General features: G+C 44.8%; 1 protein-coding gene across 1 annotated transcript in view; it reads right to left on the bottom strand.

Annotated features, from left to right (window-relative positions):
• The window catches only part of PCNX2 (pecanex 2), an 809,726-nt gene that overhangs the window by 238,390 nt on the left and 548,027 nt on the right, over positions 1-23,309 (bottom strand). The window contains exons 22-24 of the mRNA XM_063917734.1: positions 22,401-22,509; positions 11,936-12,065; positions 10,203-10,261 (exon numbers count right to left, since the gene is read on the bottom strand). Of these exons, the coding sequence (XP_063773804.1) occupies positions 10,203-10,261; positions 11,936-12,065; positions 22,401-22,509 (298 nt within the window). The remainder of the gene's footprint in view (positions 1-10,202; positions 10,262-11,935; positions 12,066-22,400; positions 22,510-23,309) is intronic.

A 23,309-nucleotide genomic window follows, 5' to 3' on the forward strand; every position in this document is an offset into this window, starting at 1 on the left:
TAAAGGGGTTAGTAACATAGTGTAGGGTATAGAGCGGTCAGTAATGTTATGTAGGATGTAGGGGGGTCAGCACTGTAATGTAGGATATAAAGGGGTTAGTAACGTAGTGTAGAGTATAGAGGGGTCAGTAATGAAGTGTAGGGTATAGAGGGATCAGTAATGTAGTGACAGGTATTGAGGGGTCAGTAATGTAGTGACAGGTATAGAGGGGTCAGTAATGTAGTGTAGGATATAGAGGGGTCAGCAATGTAATGTAGGGTATAAAGGGGTTAGTAATATAGTGTAGGGTATAGAGGGGTCAGTAATGTAGTGTAGAATATAGAGGGGTCAGTAATGTAGTGTAGGGTATATAGGGGTCAGTAATGTAGTTATGGGTATAGAGGGGTCAGTAATGTAGTGTAGGATATAGAGCGGTCGATAATGTAGTGTAGGGTATAGAGGGGTCAGTAATATAGTGTAGGATATAGAGGGGTCAGTAATGTAGTGTAGGGTATAGAGGGGTCAGTAATGTAGTGTAGGGTATAAAGGGGTCAGTAAAATAGTGTAGGATGTAGAGGGGTCAGCAATGTAATGTAGGATATAAAGGGGTTAGTAACGTAGTGTAGGGTATAGAGGGGTCAGTAATGTAGTGTAGAATATAGAGGGGTCAGTAATGTAGTGTAGGGTATAGAGGGGTCAGTAATGTAGTGATGGGTATAGAGGGGTCAGTAATGTAGTGTAGGGTATAGATGGGTCAGTAATGTAGTGTACGGTATAGAGGGGTCAGTAATGTAGTGTAGGATATAGAGGGATCCAGCAATGTAATGTAGGGTATAAAGGGGTTAGTAATGTAGTGTAGGGTATAGAGGGGTGAGTAATGAAGTGTAGGGTATAGAGGGATCAGTAATGTAGTGACAGGTATTGAGGGGTCAGTAATGTAGTGACAGGTATAGAGGGGTCAGTAATGTAGTGTAGGATATAGAGGGGTCAGCAATGTAATGTAGGATATAAAGGGGTTAATAACATAGTGTAGGGTATAGAGGGGTCAGTAATGTTATGTAGGATGTAGAGGGGTCAGCAATGTAATGTAGGATATAAAGGGGTTAGTAACGTAGTGTAGAGTATAGAGGGGTCAGTAATGAAGTGTAGGGTATAGAGGGATCAGTAATGTAGTGACAGGTATTGAGGGGTCAGTAATGTAGTGACAGGTATAGAGGGGTCAGTAATGTAGTGTAGGATATAGAGGGGTCAGCAATGTAATGTAGGGTATAAAGGGGTTAGTAACATAGTGTAGGGTATAGAGGGGTCAGTAATGTAGTATAGAATATAGAGGGGTCAGTAATGTAGTGTAGGGTATATAGGGGTCAGTAATGTAGTTATGGGTATAGAGGGGTCAGTAATGCAGTGTAGGATATAGAGGGGTCAATAATGTAGTGTAGGGTATAGAGGGGTCAGTAATATATTGTAGGATATAGAGGGGTCAGTAATGTAGTGTAGGGTATAGAGGGGTCAGTAATGTAGTGTAGGGTATAAAGGGGTCAGTATTATAGTGTAGGATGTAGAGGGGTCAGCAATGTAATGTAGGATATAAAGGGGTTAGTAACGTAGTGTAGGGTATAGAGGGGTCAGTAATGTAGTGAAGAATATAGAGGGGGTCAGTAATGTAGTGTAGGGTATTGAGGGGTCAGCAATCTAGTGATGGGTATAGAGGGGTCAGTAATGTAGTGTAGGGTATAGATGGGTCAGTAATGTAGTGTAGGGTATAGAGGGGTCAGTAATGTAGTGACAGGTATAGAGGGGTCAGTAATGTAGTGTAGGATATAGAGGGGTCCAGCAATGTAATGTAGGGTATAAAGGGGTTAGTAATGTAGTGTAGGGTATAGATGGGTCAGTAATGTAGTGTAGGGTATAGAGGGGTCAGTAATGTAGTGACAGGTATAGAGGGGTCAGTAATGTAGTGTAGGATATAGAGGGGTCCAGCAATGTAATGTAGGATATAAAGGGGTTAGTAACGTAGTGTAGGGTATAGAGGGGTCAGTAATGTAGTGTAGAATATAGAGGGTCAGTAATGTAGTGTAGGGTATAAAGGGGTCAGTAATGTAGTGTAGGGTATAGAGGGGTCAGTAATGTAGTGACAGGTATAGAGGGGTCAGTAATGTAGTGTAGGATATAGAGGGGTCAGCAATGTAATGTAGGGTATAAAGGGGTTAGTAACATAGTGTAGGGTATACAGGGGTCAGTAATGTAGTGTAGAATATAGAGGGGTCAGTAATGTAGTGTAGGGTATACAGGGGTCAGTTATGTAGTGATGGGTATAGAGGGGTCAGTAATGTGTAGGATATAGAGGGGTCAGCAATGTAATGTAGGGTATAATAAGAATTTACTTACCGATAATTCTATTTCTCATAGTCCGTAGTGGATGCTGGGGACTCCGAAAGGACCATGGGGAATAGCTGCTCTGCAGGAGACTGGGCACAAAAGTAAAAGCTTTAGGACTACCTGGTGTGCACTGGCTCCTCCCCCTATGACCCTCCTCCAAGCCTCAGTTAGGATACTGTGCCCGGACGAGCGTACACAATAAGGAAGGATTTTGAATCCCGGGTAAGACTCATACCAGCCACACCAATCACACCGTACAACTTGTGATTTGAACCCAGTTAACAGCATGATAACAGAGGAGCCTCTGAAAAGATGGCTCACAACAATAATAACCCGATTTTTGTAACAATAACTATGTACAAGTATTGCAGACAATCCGCACTTGGGATGGGCGCCCAGCATCCACTACGGACTATGAGAAATAGAATTATCGGTAAGTAAATTCTTATTTTCTCTAACGTCCTAGTGGATGCTGGGGACTCCGAAAGGACCATGGGGATTATACCAAAGCTCCCAAACGGGCGGGAGAGTGCGGATGACTCTGCAGCACCGAATGAGAGAACTCCAGGTCCTCCTCAGCCAGGGTAACAAATTTGTAGAATTTTGCAAACGTATTTGCCCCTGACCAAGTAGCTGCTCGGCAAAGTTGTAAAGCCGAGACCCCTCGGGCAGCCGCCCAAGATGAGCCCACTTTCCGTGTGGAATGGGCTTTTACAGATTTTGGCTGTGGCAGGCCTGCCACAGAATGTGCAAGCTAAATTGTACTACAAATCCAACGAGCAATCGTCTGCTTAGAAGCAGGGGCACCCAGCTTGTTGGGTGCATACAGGATAAACAGCGAGTCAGATTTTCTGACTCCAGCCGTCCTGGAAACATATATTTTCAGGGCCCTGACTACGTCCAGCAACTTGGAATCCTCCAAGTCCCTAGTAGCCGCAGGCACCACAATAGGCTGGTTTAAGTGAAATGCTGAAACCACCTTAGGGAGAAATTGAGGACGAGTCCTCAATTCTGCCCTGTCCGTATGAAAAATTAGGTAAGGGCTTTTATAGGATAAAGCCGCCAATTCTGATACACGCCTGGCTGAAGCCAGGGCTAACAGCATTACCACTTTCCATGTGAGATATTTTAAATCCACAGTGGTGAGTGGTTCAAACCAATGTGATTTTAGGAATCCCAAAACTACATTGAGATCCCAAGGTGCCACTGGAGGCACAAAAGGAGGCTGTATATGCAGTACCCCCTTGACAAACGTCTGAACTTCAGGAACTGAAGCTAGTTCTTTTTGGAAGAATATCGACAGGGCCGAAATTTTAACCTTAATGGACCCTAATTTGAGGCCCATAGACAGTCAAAGGCAGGAAATGCAGGAATCGACCCAGTTGAAATTCCTCTGTAGGGGCCTTCCTGGCCTCACACCACGCAACATATTTACGCCAAATACGGTGATAATGTTGCACAGTTACATCCTTCCTGGCTTTGATCAGGGTAGGGATAACTTCATCCGGAATGCCTTTTTCCTTCAGGATCCGGCGTTCAACCGCCATGCCGTCAAACGCAGCCGCGGTAAGTCTTGGAACAGACATGGTCCCTGCTGGAGCAGGTCCTTTCTTAGAGGTAGAGGCCACGGGTCTTCCGTGAGCATCTCTTGAATTTCCGGGTACCAAGTCCTTCTTGGCCAATCCGGAGCCACGAGTATAGTCTTTACACCTCTCCTTCTTATGATTCTCAGTACCTTGGGTATGAGAGGCAGAGGAGGGAACACATATACTGACTGGTACACCCACGGTGTTACCAGAGCGTCCACAGCTATTGCCTGAGGGTCCCTTGACCTGGCGCAATATCTGCTGTTGAGGCGGGACGCCATCATGTCCACCTTTGGTTTTTCCCAACGGTTCACAATCATGTGGAAGACTTCTGGGTGAAGTCCCCACTCCCCCGGGTGATGCTGAGGAAGTCTGCTTCCCAGTTGTCCACTCCCGGAATGAACACTGCTGACAGTGCTATCACATGATTTTCCGCCCAGCGAAGAATCCTTGCAACTTCCGTCATTGCCCTCCTGCTTCTTGTGCCGCCCTGTCTGTTTACGTGGGCGACTGCCGTGATGTTGTCCGACTGGATCAACACCGGCTGACCCTGAAGCAGAGGCCTTGCCTGACTTAGGGCATTGTAAATGGCCCTTAGTTCCAGGATATTTATGTGAAGTGACGTTTCCATGCTTGACCACAAGCCCTGGAAATTTTTTCCCTGTGTGACTGCTCCCCAGCCTCTCAGGCTGGCATCCGTGGTCACCAGGACCCAATCCTGAATGCCGAATCTGCGGCCCTCTAGGAGATGAGCACTCTGTAACCACCACAGGAGAGACACCCTTGTCCTTGGAGACAGGGTTATCCGCTGATGCATTTGAAGATGCGATCCGGACCATTTGTCCAGCAGATCCCACTGAAAAGTTCTTGCGTGGAATCTGCCGAATGGAATCGCTTCGTAAGAAGCCACCATCTTTCCCAGGACCCTTGTGCATTGATGCACTGACACTTGGCCTGGTCTTAGGAGGTTCCTGACTAGGTCGGATAACTCCCTGGCTTTCTCCTCCGGGAGAAACACCTTTTTCTGTACTGTGTCCAGAATCATCCCTAGGAACAGCAGACGTGTCGTCGGAATCAGCTGCGATTTTGGAATATTTAGAATCCATCCGTGCTGTCGTAGTACTACTTGAGATAGTGCTACTCCGACCTCTAACTGTTCTCTGGACCTTGCCCTTATCAGGAGATCGTCCAAGTAAGGGATAATTAAGACGCCTTTTCTTCGAAGAAGAATCATCATTTCGGCCATTACCTTGGTAAAGACCCGGGGTGCCGTGGACAATCCAAACGGCAGCGTCTGAAACTGATAGTGACAGTTCTGTACCACAAACCTGAGGTACCCTTGGTGAGAAGGGCAAATTGGGACATGGAGGTAAGCATCCTTGATGTCCAGAGACACCATATAGTCCCCTTCTTCCAGGTTCGCTATCACTGCTCTGAGTGACTCCATCTTGAACTTGAACCTTTTTATGTAAGTGTTCAAGGATTTCAGATTTAAAATGGGTCTCACCGAGCCGTCCGGCTTCGGTACCACAAACAGCGTGGAATAATACCCCTTTCCCTGTTGTAGGAGGGGTACCTTGATTATCACCTGCTGGGAATACAGCTTGTGAATGGCTTCCAATACCGCCTCCCTGTCGGGGGGAGACGTTGGTAAAGCAGACTTCAGGAACCGGCGAGGGGGAGACGTCTCGAATTCCAATTTGTACCCCTGAGATACTACCTGCAGGATCCAGGGGTCCACTTGCGAGTGAGCCCACTGCGCACTGAAATTCTTGAGACGGGCCCCCACCGTGCCTGAGTCCGCTTGTAAGGCCCCAGCGTCATGCTGAGGACTTGGCAGAAGCGGGGGAGGGCTTCTGTTCGTGGGAAGAGGCTGTCTGCTGCAGTCTTTTTCCCCTTCCTCTGCCCCGGGGCAGATATGAGTGGCCTTTTGCCCGCTTGCCCTTATGGGGACGAAAGGACTGAGCCTGAAAAGACGGTATCTTTTTCTGCTGAGAGGTGACCTGGGGTAAAAAGGTGGATTTCCCAGCCGTTGCCGTGGCCACCAGGTCCGATAGACCGACCCCAAATAACTCCTCCCCTTTATACGGCAATACTTCCATATGCCGTTTGGAATCCGCATCACCTGACCACTGTCGCGTCCATAACCCTCTTCTGGCAGAAATGGACATCGCACTTACTCTTGATGCCAGAGTGCAAATATCCCTCTGTGCATCTCGCATATATAGAAATGCATCCTTTAAATGCTCTATAGTCAATAATATATTGTCCCTGTCCAGGGTATCAATATTTTCAGTCAGGGAATCCGACCAAGCCACCCCAGCACTGCACATCCAGGCTGAGGCGATTGCTGGTCGCAGTATAATACCAGTATGTGTGTATATACTTTTTAGGATATTTTCCAGCTTCCTATCACCTGGTTCCTTGAGGGCGGCCGTATCAGGAGACGGTAACGCCACTTGTTTTGATAAGCGTGTGAGCGCCTTATCTACCCTAGGGGGTGTTTCCCAACGTGCCCTAACCTCTGGCGGGAAAGGGTATAATGCCAATATTTTTTTAGAAATTAGCAGTTTTTTATCGGGGGAAACCCACGCTTCATCACACACCTCATTTAATTCATCTGATTCAGGAAAAACTACGGGTAGTTTTTTCACACCCCACATAATACCCTTTTTTGTGGTACTTGTAGTATCAGAAATGTTCAAAACCTCCTTCATTGCCGTGATCATGTAACGTGTGGCCCTACTGGAAAATACGTTTGTTTCCTCACCGTCGACACTGGAGTCAGTGTCCGTGTCAGTGTCTGTATCGACCTGAGGTAACGGGCGTTTTAGAGCCCCTGACGGTGTTTGAGACGCCTGTACAGGTATTAACTGATTTGCCGGCTGTCTCATGTCGTCAACAGTCTTTTGTAAAGTGCTGACACTATCACGTAATTCTTTCCATAAGACCATCCAGTCAGGTGTCGACTCCCTAGGGGGTGACATCACTAACACAGGCAATTGCTCCGCCTCCACACCATTTTCCTCCTCATACATGTCGACACAACGTACCGACACACAGCACACACACAGGGAATGCTCTGACAGAGGACAGGACCCCACTAGCCCTTTGGGGAGACAGAGGGAGAGTTTGCCAGCACACACCAGAGCGCTATATATATATATAGGGATAACCTTATATAAGTGTTTTTCCCTGATATAGCTGCAATATATATTTATCTGCCAAATTAGTGCCCCCCCTCTCTTGTTTTACCCTGTTTCTGTAGTTCAGGACTGCAGGGGAGAGTCAGGGAGCCTTCCTCCAACGGAGCTGTGAGGAAAAAATGGCGCCAGTGTGCTGAGGAGATAGGCTCCGCCCCCTTTTCGGCGGCCTTTCTCCCGCTTTTTTATGGAAAAATTGGCAGGGGTTAAATGCATCCATATAGCCCAGGAGCTATATGTGATGTATTTTTTGCCAAAAAATGTGTTTTTATTGCGTCTCAGGGCACCCCCCCCCCCCAGCGCCCTGCACCCTCAGTGACCGGAGTGTGAAGTGTGCTGAGAGCAATGGCGCACAGCTGTGGTGCTGTGCGCTACCTTATTGAAGACAGGACGTCTTCTGCCGCCGATTTTCCGGACCTCTTCAGTCTTCTGGCTCTGTAAGGGGGACGGCGGCGCGGCTCTGGGACCCATCCATGGCTGGGCCTGTGATCGTCCCTCTGGAGCTAATGTCCAGTAGCCTAAGAAGCCCAATCCACTCTGCACGCAGGTGAGTTCGCTTCTTCTCCCCTTAGTCCCTCGGTGCAGTGAGCCTGTTGCCAGCAGTTCTCACTGAAAATAAAAAACCTAAAACTAAACTTTTTTCTAAGCAGCTCAGGAGAGCCACCTAGACTGCACCCTTCTCGTTCGGGCACAAAAATCTAACTGAGGCTTGGAGGAGGGTCATAGGGGGAGGAGCCAGTGCACACCAGGTAGTCCTAAAGCTTTTACTTTTGTGCCCAGTCTCCTGCGGAGCCGCTATTCCCCATGGTCCTTTCGGAGTCCCCAGCATCCACTAGGACGTTAGAGAAAAAGGGGTTAGTAATGTAGTGTAGGGTATAGACGGTCCAGTAGTGACAGGTATAGAGGGGTCAGTAATGTAGTGTAGGATATAGAGGGGTCAGCAATGTAATGTAGGGTATAAAGGGGTTAGTAACGTAGTGTAGGGTATAGAGGGGTCAGTAATGTAGTGTAGAATATAGAGGGGTCAGTAATGTAGTGTAGGGTATAGAGGGGTCAGTAATGTAGTGATGGGTATAGAGGGGTCAGTAATGTAGTGTAGGGTATAGAGGGGTCAGTAATGTAGTGACAGATATAGAGGGGTCAGTAATGTAGTGTAGGATATAGAGGGGTCAGCAATGTAATGTAGGGTATAAAGGGGTTAGTAATGTAGTGTAGGGTATAGAGGGGTCAGTAATGTAGTGTAGGAAGTAGAGGGGTCAGCAATGTAATGTAAGATATAAAGGGGTTAGTAATGTAGTGTAGGGTATAGAGGGGTCAGTAATGTAGTGTAGAATATAGAGGGGTCAGTAATGTAGTGTAGGGTATAGAGGGGTCAGTAATGTAGTGTAGGGTATAGAGGGGTCAGTAATGTAGTGTAGGGTATAGAGGGGTCAGTAATGTAGTGACAGGTATAGAGGGGTCAGTAATGTAGTGTAGGATATCGAGGGGTCAGCAATGTAATGTAGGGTATAAATGGGTTAGTAATGTAGTGTAGGGTATAGAGGGGTCAGTAATGTAGTGTAAGATATATAGGGGTCAGCAATGTAATGTAGGGTATAAAGGGGTTAGTAATGTAGTGTAGGATATAGAGGGGTCAGTAATGTAGTGTGGGATATAGAGGGGTCAGCAATGTAATGTAGGGTATAGAGGGTCAGTAATGAAGTGTAGGGTGTGGAGGGGCCAGTAATGTAGTGTAGGGTATGGAGGGGCCAGTAATGTAGTGTAGGTTATAGAAGGGTCAGTAACGTAGTGGCAGGTATAAAGGGGTCAGTAACATAATGTGTTGTATAGCGGGGTCAGTAATATAGTAGTGGGTATAGAGGGGTCAGTAATGTTGTGTAGGGTATAGAGGGTTCAAAACATAGTTTAGGGTATAGAGGAGTCAGTAAATGTAGTGGTGGGTATAGAGGGGTCAGTAATGTTGTGTAGGGTATAGAGGGTTCAAAACATAGTTTAGGGTATAGAGGAGTCAGTAAATGTAGTGGTGGGTATAGAGGGGTCAGTAAGGTAGTGGGAGGTGTAGAGGGGTCTGTTATATAGTGGCAGGTATAGATGGGTGAATAATGCAGTGTAGGATATAGAGGGGTCAATAATATAATAGTTGATATAGAGGGGTAGTGTTAAGGTGTAGAGGAGTAGGGATGTAGTGTAGGGTATAGAGGGGTCAGTAATGTAGTGCAAGTATAGAGGGGTCAGTAATATAGTGGGAGGTATAGAGGGGTCAGTAACATAGTGAAGGGTATAGAGGGGTCAGTAATGTAGTGGTTGGTACAGAGGGGTCCGTAATATAGTGGCGGGTATAGACAGACATGTCAACAATGCAGTGTATGATATAGAGGCATCATTAATATAGTGGCATGGTAAAGAAGGGTAGCGTAAGGTGTAGAGGGGTAGTGATGTACTGTAGGGCATAAAGGGGTCAGTAAGATAGTGTAGGGTATAGAGGAAATGTAGTGGGAGGTATGGAGGGTCAATAATACAGTGGCAGGTATAGAGGGGTGTAGTGTAGGGTATAAAAGACTCAGTAAAATAATAAATCCCAAGCACTTTGTACACTATCATGGAATTTAGATTCTAATACAGGAAAACGTATGCAATATGGTTAAAAAAAGGCCTATATTTATGTACATGTCTATATTGTAGCAGGATATTTCAGTGTTTTTATTGTCAATTTCAGCATACTGTGGGGCAGATATATTAAGCTTGGTGAAGTGATAAAGAGGAAGGTGATAAAGGACCAGCCAATCAGATCTTAGATACCATGTCACGGGCTGGGTTTGAAAAATGACAGTTAGGAGCTGACTGGCTGGTCCTTTATCACCTTCCACTTTATCACTTTACCGAGCTTAATAAATCTGCCCCTGTGTTCTTAACATTAAGGGGGCCAGGGACACTGTGTTTGTTTTTAATACTGTAGCTTCGTTTTGTGACCACTGTTTACATTTACTGTATATATATATATATATATATATATATATATATATATATAGAGCTTTACACTAAATGAATCAGATACCTGAATTATTCTCAATCTGACTTTGAAGTCTTCTATTCATTTTGTCAAGTCTGTTGGTGCTAGGGATAGAAGACATTAAAACAGTAACAAAAAGACAAGCTGGATTTATGAACTGTTCAATATAGAGGTCCATTGCACACAACAATTTTCTTGCATTAGCTTGACATGGCTCTTATATTACTAATCTGAGCTGTTGGGAGAGCTTGCTTTTTCTCTATTGAACTGTAGGTCTGTGCCCCCAGGGAAAACGCATAACAGCCAAAAAACTAAGAGCCTCTGGTTCTATTCATAGAATACCTGCAATTTTCAAGCATAAAGGAAAGTTCAGGTTCGCAAAGTATGTAGCAAAGTATGTATCATAGGTACAGTAAATGCTAACAATTAGATATTTCATTTTGTTATGGCCCCTGTGCAGCTGTTCATGTTTTTTTTTTCCATTACAACAGGGATTAAAGGCCTTTTTCTTGGTTTAAAATGTTTTTCAGTGGCAGAAAGTCATTGTGGCTTGCTTTCCTGCCAATTATGTGAATTGTGCCTTGGCAGGTAAGCAAGCCACAGAGACTTCCTGCCATTGAAAAATAAAAAAATTATTCCAAGAAAGAGAAACAAAAAAAAATAAAAAAAAATAACACTCATTTCTTTAACCACTCAAATTCTTCTCCGGTTCCAATAATATTGCATTATTAGTAACACACATTGAACCAAATAAATGGATCAAACCATTATCCAAAATTTCTGTATAGGCTGGTCTATAACTTTATACAGATTCCTCCACCTATATCTGTTATACCACACGTCATTCTACATACTGCCAATGTTTACTGCAGTGAACTGTCACCTTCGACTTATTTACTACATCTAATAATTTATCTCCAGAATGTTATTTCTCCACAAAAGACTTCACCAAGCTCTCAAATATGATACCATAATTTCCTATCTCAAATATTAATTCAGTCTCCTTCAATCTGGCCTGCCAGTAACTAGGTTATTCCCCCACAGTCAATCAATAAATACTGCAGCTGGATATCCTTATCTGGTGCTCCTCTACTACAAATCACGTATTAGGTTTTAGAATCAAACTGTTTACCCTTGCCTATGAATCCCTCCACACCTATTCTTTGAACCAAACATTCACACAAGCTCTACAACTGGAAACAACAATTCTGAATATCTAGATCATGGGTCTTCAACCTGTGGCCCTCCAGCTGCTGCAGAACATCACATCCCAGCATGCCCTACCTCAGTTTTACCATGCCTTAATAGAAAAACTGTGGCAGTGCATGATGGGATTGTAGTTCCGCAGCAGCAGGAGGGCCACAGGTTGAAGACACATGATCTAGATTATTCCATCGCATTAATAACACTAGATTAGTATACTTTTGCCTATGTGCTTTTGTGTGTTATTTGAAGGAAAGGTATTTTAATAAAACCCTTTCCTACAGACATACCGAATCATAAGAGGTGTTAGTAGGGGATGTAGTAATGTGACGTCACAACATCTGCCCCTACATCCCGCCCCCTGAGAATCCCGACAGTCGGCATGCCGACTAGCAGGGACTATTCCCACTTGTGGGTGTCCATCACACCCATAGAGTGGGAATTCGCCACTGAGCCTGCTGATGGGATCTCCCAGGAGGTCACGCATACCCAATCCGTTAGTAGTAATAGAAGTTAAATGACTGAGCCTGACACATTAGAAGTTTCACAAGGATTATGCAAGGTACAGTACTTACCTATTGTTCTCTTCCCAAAATTTCACTGGTCTTACATATGATGGAATAAATATGACACTGCCAAGATATGGACTCAGAGGACTAGAAAATATTGAAGTTGCAACTGTTTGGATTAAAAGCAAAGCAGAGTCTGGAGGAATTCTCTGTTAAGGACTACTGGAAATATATGTATGTTTTGGATCTTTGTGCAAAATGTGGGGTGGATCTGGAGGAGCACCCCCAGGAGTAAGGTGCTGAAATAGCTGTGAAGAAAGAGGTTGGGAACCTGCCTGTCACAATTATCAGAGACCCATCTTGGCAAACACACACTGCCCTTGATATAAACTATCCGGCCAGGGTTCTCCTCATATAAATTAGAATGGCAACTAACCTACCAAACTATCTTAGGAGGACATAACTTTACTTCAGCTATAGCCATATAAGCTACAAGAAAATGAGACTTACATACTGTATCTGTTCTATGTGAGCAGTGCAGTTACAAAAGAAAAGGGAAATTAGACTTTGAGCCTTAAATACAATTTCCTTCTGCCATGACGGTCCTCCCTCCACTAAAATAACTAGTAAAGACAAGGGGGGAAATGTGATAGGGTGTGAGAATCAGAAAGTGAGATATTTTGGTCAAATTCTGTTTTTTTTTTTAAAGTGGCAAACTTGTAGGGTATTCTCTTTTCAGGAGGGACAGGGCAAGCAAAAGAGGAGGAGGTGTATGTCTTTATGTTAAACCATCACTTAAACCATACTTAAAGGAGGTTTTTTATGAGGAGACTGGTTATACTGTGGAGTCACTATGGGTTGAAATCTCAAGTGGGTGGGGGTATTGATGCAAAAAAACTAGTCATAGGCACGTGCTACAAACAGCCGGATATTAGCTTACATGAGGAAGAACAACTCTTGCAGCAAATCAAAATGGCTGGGGGATTGGGGGACATCCTTGTGATTGGGGATTTTAATTATCCTGATATAAATTGGAGTAGTGATTCATGTGTTAAAGATAGGAGCAACAGGGTCTTAAATATGTTAAAGGATCACTACTTGTCTCAATTAGTCGAGGTCACAACTAGGAATAAAACTACTCTGGATCTAGTGATTACTAATAATGTGGACATTATATCAAACACTAAAGTTTGGGAGACTTTGGGTAACAGTGATCACTATATGATCACATTCGACATCAGTTTCAGGAAACATACTGTAGCTACAGGGGTTCAACCAAAACATTTAACTTTAGGAAGGCTAATTTCAGTATGCTGAGATGTGCACTTAACGACATTGAGTGGGAAGTTTTGTTTCATAACAAGAAGACTTTGGAAATGTGGGATACTTTAAAAGGGTTGCTGGATAGCAATATTCATAAATTTATTCCCATGGGCAGTAAACGCAGGAGTACTAAACTCAAACTGATGTGGCCTAACAAGAAGGTTAAGGCAGAAATGGATGAAAAAAAGCGGGCTTTCAAAACATATAAATCTAATGGAAAGGAGGAGTCTTTCAAGTTTTACACGGAATGTAATAAAAAATGCAAAAAAGCAATAAGAGCAGCTAAAATGGAAAATGAAAAGCAAATCGCTATAGAGAGTAAAACCAATCCTAAAAAGTTTTTAGAATACATAAACGGTAAAAGGTTAAAACAGGAGAATATAGGTCCATTAAAAGATGAATTTGGAGTATTGATAAATGATGATGAAATAAAAGCGGAAATACTGAACAAATTTTTTTCAGCAGTGTTCAACAGAGAAGAACTTATGGTGGGAGTAGAGCATAACAATTGTGACAGTAATGATTCATGGTTATATACTTGTTTAAGTGAAGAAGTAGTCCGGGAAAGACTAAGCTAAATTAAGATTAATAAATCACCTGGTCCTGATGGACTTCACCCAAGGGTTCTTATGGAGCTTAGTTCACAACTAGCAGACCCCTATACTTGATTTTCAATAGTTCAATTAGATCAGGCATGGTACCGAAGGATTGGTGTATAGCTGAGATAGTGCCATTATTTAAAAAAAGATCCAAAAATCATCCGGGTAACTACAGACCTGTTAGGGTCTCCTGCCCTGTGCTGCCACGTCGTCATGGCAACCGGGAGACAAGTGCTAGTGGAGTAACCTGAGCGCAGCTGATACTCCGGTTCGGGTCTTTTGCTGTGCAGTGGTTATAGGCTCTGTGCACGGCAGGGGATCCGGTGCTGGTTTTTGTGCTCACGGTCTGTGAGGTCTGAGTGGGGCGTGGACAGCACCTGCTTTATAAGGCCTCTTTTCAGGGTAAGCAGATGCTGCTGAATCTCTGTTGGTTAGTCAGTTCATGAAAGTTAGCCAGTACTGTGTAGCTTTGTATTTGTTTGTTGCTTACTGCAAATAGGCCTGGGGATTTGGTATTACACTCTGCCAATCCAGACCTAGCAGTAAGACTGGAGTCAGTCGTTTAGCTTGCTGGGGTTCTGTTATTACTCTGTGAACTTAGCAAGTTTGCGGCTGTATTCTAACACTTGCCTGTCTAATCCTGTCTCACTGTGCTAGGTGTCAGGGGTCAGTTTAGTGGCAGTAAGCTTAAACCTGTGCACTGCAAGTGAGAATCAGGATTGTGGAGGCTCTCCTTGTGTCTATCATTCCATCTCTGACCAAGGAGTTTACTGCCACACCCGTTGGTAACCCTTTAGGGTTTTGCTGTTGCCCTTAGCAACAGCATTTCGGGTTCTCTACGTATTAAAACACAACATCTTGCTTTTTACATCTGAGCAGTTCTAATACAAGGGAGATACCCAGTTCCTTAGCCTCTGGGCTTCTCTGTTCACTGTGTGTGTATTTTGTTACCCTATCACCTTCTGTGTACGTTATGTCATATTCCCCAGTTTGTCTGTGAGTCCATTTGTTTTGCATAACAGTTCAAACACTAGTACTTTCCTGCAGGCACTGGTGTGCATAACATATTCAGCAGCCTAATACTCCTGTTGAAATTTTGTGGGAATATGGAGCATACCCCTCAAAATACGTTGCAACAGGTGGTCGATCAGGTGCAGGTCCTGACTCGGCAATTTAATGATTTGTCCATTAAAATGCACACCTCCCAGGCTGCTGGCGGAGCTCCCGCAGCAGCAGCACCTGCAGGGGTTAAGGAGCCGAAAGTAAATCTCCCGGATCGTTTTTCTGGAGATCGCTCGCAGTTCTTTTGTTTCAAGGAGAGCTGCAAGCTATACTTCCGGCTTAGGCCTCAGTCTTCTGGGTCGGAGATTCAGCGGGTGGGCATAGTGATTTCCTTGCTACAAGGAGACCCACAGGTCTGGGCATATGGGTTGCAGCCTGACTGTCCGTCGCTTAAAAGTGTTGATGCTTTTTTTACGGCACTGGGCATGTTGTATGATGACCCTGACAAGACGGCCTCAGCCGAGGCTCAGATTTCGATCCTTAAGCAAGGGCGAAGGCCAGTTGAGGTTTACTGTACGGAGTTTCGGAGGTTGGCCCATGATACCCAGTGGAATGACCCAGCCCTGAGACACCAGTACCGAAGAGGTCTTTCTAACCAGATAAAGGACCAACTGGTACAATATCCCTTGCCTGATAGCTTGGATCAGCTCATGCAGTTATCCATCCGGGTGGATAGACGGCTGAGAGAGCGTAGGCTTGAAAGGGAGACTGAGATTTCCTTCCTTCCCAAGGGAACCTCAGACTCTGAGGAATTTTCTGAGGAGCCTATGCAGATTGGGGCTACCCGCCTCTCCTCGCGTGAGAAGACGCGGAGGAGACAGCAGGGGTTGTGTTTGTACTGTGGGAATAAAGGTCATGTGGTAGTATCATGCCCAGAAAAGCCGGAAAACTTCAGGGCCTGAGGGTGATGGGAAATATCCTGTCAGGCCAGAAGTCAGAATTTCCCAAGAAGACTTTTATCATTCCGGTGACCTTGAAGATCCTCGGTCAAACTGTCAAGACTGAGGCCTTTGTGGACAGTGGGGCCGACGGGGTTTTTATGGACCGCCAATTCGCCCTAAAACACTCTGTTCCCTTAGTACCCTTGGCATCGGAAATTGAGATTTGTGGGTTAAACGGGGAACCATTATCCCAAGGTAAAATTACCTCTTGCACTAGCCAGATTTCTTTGTTTATTGGAGCCACACACTCTGAAAAATTGTCCTTTTATGTGACTGTCTGTACTTTTGCCCCATTGGTGTTGGGGTTACCCTGGTTAAGGGCCCACAATCCTCAATTTGACTGGGTCTCTGGGGAGATTCTTAGTTGGGGTACTGATTGTTTCAGGAGTTGCTTGAGCCTTCCAGTCAGGCTCTCGCAGCTAAGTTTGCCAGGATTGCCAGGGTGTTATGCAGATTTTGCGGACGTGTTCTCCAAAAAAGTTGCAGAGGTACTACCTCCCCATCGCCCCTATGACCGTGCCATTGATTTGTTGCCAAATGCTAAGCTTCCCAAGAGCAGGTTGTACTCCCTGTCACGTCCTGAGACTCAGGCTATGGCAGAGTACATTCAGGAGAACTTGGCTAAGGGATTTATCAGACCTTCACAGTCTCCAGTTGGGTCGGGGTTCTTCTTCGTGGGTAAAAAGGACGGTTCGTTGCGACCCTGCATCGACTTCAGGGAATTGAACCGTATCACGATTAAAAACTCATACCCACTGCCTCTCATTTCGGTCTTGTTTGACCAGCTTCGTACTGCCACCATTTTTTCTAAGATTGACCTACGCGGTGCGTACAATCTAATCCGAATAAGAGAGGGGGATGAATGGAAGACTGCCTTTAATACCCACTCAGGGCATTATGAATATTTGGTGATGCCTTTTGGGCTCTGTAATGCCCCGGCAGTCTTCCAGGATTTCATGAATGATGTGCTCAGGGAATATTTGGATAGATTCTTAGTTGTATACTTAGATGACATCCTAATCTTCTCCCATTCCCTGGAGGAACATCGGAAGCATGTACGCTTAGTCCTCCAGAAACTCAGAGACCACCGGCTTGGGGCGAAGCTGGAGAAGTGCGAATTTGAAGTTCAGCAAATCGCATTTCTAGGATATATTATCTCCCCAGAAGGTTTCCAAATGGAGGGTTCCAAGGTACAGGCAGTCCTGGATTGGGTGCAGCCCACTAGTTTGAAGGCGCTTCAGCGTTTCCTGGGCTTTGCGAATTTTTATAGACGATTTATCGCTGGATTTTCGTCTATAGTGGCGCCCTTGGTGGCACTCACTAAGAAAGGGGCGGATGTTGCTCACTGGTCTTGTGAGGCTAAAGCGGCTTTTGCCCGTCTCAAAAGGGCATTTGTTTCGGCCAAGGTGCTGCGACACCCAGATCCAGAGCGTCCTTTTGTGGTGGAGGTGGATGCCTCTGAGATGGGTATTGGGGCAGTGCTTTCTCAGATGGGAGTGTCTGATAATCGCCTTCATCCCTGTGCTTACTTTTCCCGTAAATTTTCGCCTGCCGAGATGAATTATGACGTGGGTAACCGGGAATTGTTGGCTATTAAGGATGCACTCGAGGAGTGGAGACACTGGCTTGAGGGGGCTAAGTTTGTGGTCTCAATTCTCACTGACCATAAGAATCTGGCATATTTAGAGTCAGCGAAGCGTCTCAATGCCAGGCAGGCACGATGGGCTTTGTTTTTTGCTCGCTTTAATTTTTTGATAACATATCGCCCTGGGTCAAAAAACATCAAGGCTGATGCGCTCTCGCGGAGTTTTGCTCCAATCCAGGAGACCACCGAGGAGCCGTTGCCCATTGTTTCCCCATCATGTATTAAAGTGGGCATTACCCAGGACCTCTTATCATTAGTCCTTAGAGCACAGGAGCAGGCTCCTCCAGACCTTCCGGTAGGTCTTTTGTTTGTGCCTCCTAGGTTAAGACAGCGAGTGTTCCTGGAATTCCATGCCAAGAAGTCGGCAGGTCACCCGGGTATTGCCAGAACTCGGGAGTTGCTATCTAGGGCGGTGTGGTGGCCCTCGGTGGCTAAGGATGTGGATCAGTGGGTTCGGGCATGTGACATCTGTGCCCGAAATAAGACTCCTAGAGGGGTTCCTGTTGGCCCATTACATCCACTCTCTATCCCATCTAAGCCATGGACCCACATTTCAATGGATTTTGTGGTGGACTTGCCCAAATCCTCGGGGATGACAGCCATCTGGGTTGTCGTTGACAGGTTTTCGAAGATGGCGCACTTCGTTCCACTGGTTGGGCTGCCATCAGCCAGACGCCTGTCTGAATTATTTATGCTGCATGTTGTGCGTCTCCACGGGTTGCCACTTGATGTGGTCTCTGACCGCGGATCCCAGTTTGTGGCCAAATTCTGGAGGGCATTTTGTTCCGATCTCCAGATTTCTGTCAGCTTGTCGTCAGGCTACCATCCGCAGTCTAATGGGCAGACTGAAAGGGTGAACCAGTCCTTGGAGCAGTTCCTCAGGTGTTATGTCTCCAAGTGTCAGACTGACTGGGTTGCTCATCTGTCCATGGCGGAGTTTGCCTATAACAACGCGGCTCACTCTGCTACAGGGATCTCTCCCTTCCTTTGTGTGTATGGGCATCATCCTAAGGCCAATTCTTTTGACCCCCTGGACTCCACGCCTGGTGGTTCCTCTGTGGTTTCGGTCCTTAGAGGTATTTGGCGGAAAGTGAAGAAAGCCCTTGTGTCTGTGTCATTAGTGACCAAAAGGGTTTTTGATAAGCGGAAAAGACCCTGCAGCTTCAAATTAGGAGACTTCGTCTGGTTGTCTACCAAGAATTTGAAGTTGAGACAGCCATCTCATAAGTTAGGGCCCCGGTTCATCGGCCCTTATAAGATCACCAGGGTTATCAATCCGGTGGCATTTCAGTTAGATCTGCCCCGTTCTTTGGGTATCAATAAAACATTTCATTGTTCCCTTTTAAAACGGGCGATTAGTAATCCTTCTTCCAGTGGAAGACCTTCCCCTCTTCTGATACGTGGCCAGAGGGAGTTTGTTGTTGAAAGGATTCTTGACTCCAAGGTGGTTCGGGGTCGGCTGTCATTTTTGGTGCACTGGAAGGGGTATGGCCCGGAGGAGCGGTCGTGGGTGCGCAGTTGTGATCTTCATGCCCCCAGACTGATACGCTCTTTCTTCTCGCAGTTCCCCGATAAACCCGGTGGTAGGGGTTCTTTGACCCCTCGTCAGAGGGGGGGTACTGTTAGGGTCTCCTGCCCTGTGCTGCCACGTCGTCATGGCAACCGGGAGACAAGTGCTAGTGGAGTAACCTGAGCGCAGCTGATACTCCGGTTCGGGTCTTTTGCTGTGCAGTGGTTATAGGCTCTGTGCACGGCAGGGGATCCGGTGCTGGTTTTTGTGCTCACGGTCTGTGAGGTCTGAGTGGGGCGTGGACAGCACCTGCTTTATAAGGCCTCTTTTCAGGGTAAGCAGATGCTGCTGAATCTCTGTTGGTTAGTCAGTTCATGAAAGTTAGCCAGTACTGTGTAGCTTTGTATTTGTTTGTTGCTTACTGCAAATAGGCCTGGGGATTTGGTATTACACTCTGCCAATCCAGACCTAGCAGTAAGACTGGAGTCAGTCGTTTAGCTTGCTGGGGTTCTGTTATTACTCTGTGAACTTAGCAAGTTTGCGGCTGTATTCTAACACTTGCCTGTCTAATCCTGTCTCACTGTGCTAGGTGTCAGGGGTCAGTTTAGTGGCAGTAAGCTTAAACCTGTGCACTGCAAGTGAGAATCAGGATTGTGGAGGCTCTCCTTGTGTCTATCATTCCATCTCTGACCAAGGAGTTTACTGCCACACCCGTTGGTAACCCTTTAGGGTTTTGCTGTTGCCCTTAGCAACAGCATTTCGGGTTCTCTACGTATTAAAACACAACATCTTGCTTTTTACATCTGAGCAGTTCTAATACAAGGGAGATACCCAGTTCCTTAGCCTCTGGGCTTCTCTGTTCACTGTGTGTGTATTTTGTTACCCTATCACCTTCTGTGTACGTTATGTCATATTCCCCAGTTTGTCTGTGAGTCCATTTGTTTTGCATAACAGTTCAAACACTAGTACTTTCCTGCAGGCACTGGTGTGCATAACAAGACCTAACCAGTCTGTAGTTACCTGGATGATTTTTGGATCCCTTTTTAAATAATGGCACTATCTCAGCTATACACCAATCCTTCGGTTTGACGTCTATAGAGGGGAAAATATTGGAAGGAATTCTAAGGTACAGCATACAGGAGTATCTACAGACTGCTATGATTATTAGCAAGAACCAGCATGAGTTTGTGAGGGACAGATTAATGTCAAACTAAATTAATTAGCTTCTACGAGGAAGTGAGCAATAATCTTGATCAGGGAAAAGCAGTGGATGTGGTCTACCTAGATTTTGCAAAAGCCTTTCGATACAGTGCCTCACAGGAGACTGATCATCAAAGTAAAGGAGCTTGGCCTAGGAAAAACTATTTGCACATGGATAAGTAACTGGCTGGATAGCAGGGTACAGCGAGTAGTGGTCAAAGGGAAGTTCTCAACCTGGTCCCCAGTAGTCAGCGGAATACCACAAGGATCCGTACTCGGGCCACTACTGTTCAACATATTTATCAATGACCTAGAAATAGACCTGGAAAGCACAGTGTCAATCTTTGCAGATGATACTAAACTGTGTAAGGTAATTAATTCGGAATTAGATGTGGAGTCCTTGCAGAATGATTTATGTAAACTTGAATTCTGGGCGTCTAAACAGAAAATGAGGTTCAATACAGACAAATGCAAGGTTATGCATTTCGGGACTAAAAACAAACTTGCAGACTACATATTAAATGGGGAACGTCTAGGGGTAACTGTATTGGAAAAAGATTTGGGGGTACTCATTGATAATAGGCTTAATAACCAAACACAATGTCAAAGCGCAGTAAAGAAGGCAAGTAAAGTGCTAGCGTGCATAAAACGGGGAATTGAGACAAGGGACTCCGATGTAATCCTGCCGCTGTATAAATCATTGGTACATCCGCACCTGGAATGTTGTGTTGTTTTAGACACCACTGTATAAAAAATATATCGGTGAACTCGAAAGGGTTCAAAGGCGAGCTACTAAATTGATTAAAAGCCTAGAGGGACTGGATTACGAGGAAAAGCTTACTAGGTTGAATATGTATACACTAGAAAAGAGGCGCCTAAGAGTTGATATTATTAATATCTTCAAATATGTAAAGGGACATCACAAAGAGTTATCAGAGGAATTATTTATTAAAAGAACACAGTTTAGGACACGTGGGCACTCGCTGCGGCTGGAGGAGAGAATGTTCCGAATGCAACAGAGGAAAGGGTTCTTCACTGTTAGGGCAATAATGATTTGAATTCCCTGCCAGGGAAGGTGGTAATGGCGGACTCTGTAAATGGATTTAAAAAAGGATTGGATACATTTATGAATGAAAATGATATCCAAGGTTATAATATTTAAAATATTAATGTGGTTAATCAGGGGATAATATGAGTTATAGTTAACTAGTCATAAAGCATTACTTCAGCGGGCATGTTAGAATCATCAGGTGTAGTATGGTATGCCGGCGGCCGGGCTCCCGGCGACCAGCATACCGGCGCCGGGAGCCCGACCGCCGGCATACTGACAGTGTGGCGAGCGCAAAGGAGCCCCTTGCGGGCTTGCTGCGCTCTCCACGCTGCAGGCACGGTGGCGCGCCACGCTATTTTATTCTCCCTCCAGGGGGGTCATGGACCCCCACAAGGGAGAATAGCTGTCGGTATGCCGGGTGTCGGGATCCCGGCGCCGGTATACTGTGCGTCGGGATCCCGACATTCGGCATACTGAAGACCACCCGAATCATCACAACTTAATACGGGTTAAAGTTGAACACTATGGGAAATTTGCCTCTATTCAACCTCAATTACTGTTACTAAGTTATGTTATTTACATGGCAAAATCAGCCTGGTGCATCAACAAAGTATTGAGCAAAGGCTGTGAAACAGAATGCATCTGAGCTCAATTTTGAGCTTCATGGCAAAGGCTTTGTATACTTATGTACATGTGATTTCTTAATTTTTTATTTTTAATAAATTTGCAAAAATCTCCCCAAAACTTTTTTCATGTTGTCATTATAGGGTATTGTGTGTAGAATTTGGAGGGAAAAAACAAATTTATTCCACTTTGGAATAAGGCTGTAACATACTGTAACAAAGTGTGGAAAAAGTGAAGCGATGTGAATACTGGATAGATAGATAGATAGATAGATAGATAGATAGATAGATAGATAGATAGATAGATAGATAGATAGATAGATAGATAGATAGATAGATAGACAGACAGACAGGTAGGTAGCATGTCAGGACTATACTGACTACAGCAATCCTAACGTCAATAGATGTACTAACATTTGGATTTCAGTATAGACAACAAGATCCAGTATGAGAAAATCTATCTATATGGTCCTTTAAATTTGATGGTGTTAACAGTACAGTAATAAGTGTTGATAGGTAGTAAGTTTGTTTATGTGATACTTGTACACTTTAAATATTTAAATAACAAAAAGGATACGTGGTATAGCAAAAAACTGAGCAAATACATGGAATGATGATCCCCAAGCGATTTGCCATGGTGCAATATAGGTTAATACATATTTCATCTTGTAAAGTAGGTCCCATATCTAGGAGAGACAAAAGTAAAGGAAAATAAATACAGTGGCATAGAAAACAATAGTAATGTTTATTTTAATAAAAAAAATAATGTACCATATGTGTAAATATAACTATTAAATGTTACAGCTACTTGCATACTGTAAAAGCATGTTCTGCAACATGATAGGATGTTGGGAGATAATCCCCACTGACCATGGCACTATGACATGGGTAACCCCATTACATATTCTGACAACACACCCCTTTCAGAGAGGACGTGCCAGTAACACTGGAAAATCCAAATATTGGGAAGTATCTACACCTTCTTTATTGCTTCTCGGTCTGGGGGTCGGGGTGACGAGGCCGCAGGAGAGGCAGTATCTGATCTTGTGAGACATGTTTCTGTTATTGCCAAGAGGCTGAGATAGATGTTAGTTTGTTACAAACTGAGCGTGCATTCTATAGGGTACACTTAGGAGGCAGGTGATGTGTTTGAGGTTTTCTGGATTATTATACTGTTGTCAATCAGACGTACATATATTGTAGATCATGAGCTCCTTGGAGCAGGGCCCTCTTCTCTCCTGTTCTCACAACCCTCTTCTCTCACTCTTCAATCTCCTACTCAGCGAATGTCTATACTCGTATCTCCACTCGCTCCTTACTGTTTATCTCTTCCAATGGCTGCCCGCCTCTAGCAGTATGCCGATTACTCCATTGCTTCTTTACATCTCAGCTATATTGTACTTGTGGTGCTAAGTGTTACATGTGCTCTGTTTTAGTTTTTAAGTTACTGTACTGTTAAGTTCTGTGTATCCTGTATTGTTCTAAC

The sequence above is a fragment of the Pseudophryne corroboree genome, chromosome 4, assembly GCF_028390025.1.
Source record: "Pseudophryne corroboree isolate aPseCor3 chromosome 4, aPseCor3.hap2, whole genome shotgun sequence".
Lineage (NCBI taxonomy): Eukaryota > Metazoa > Chordata > Amphibia > Anura > Myobatrachidae > Pseudophryne > Pseudophryne corroboree.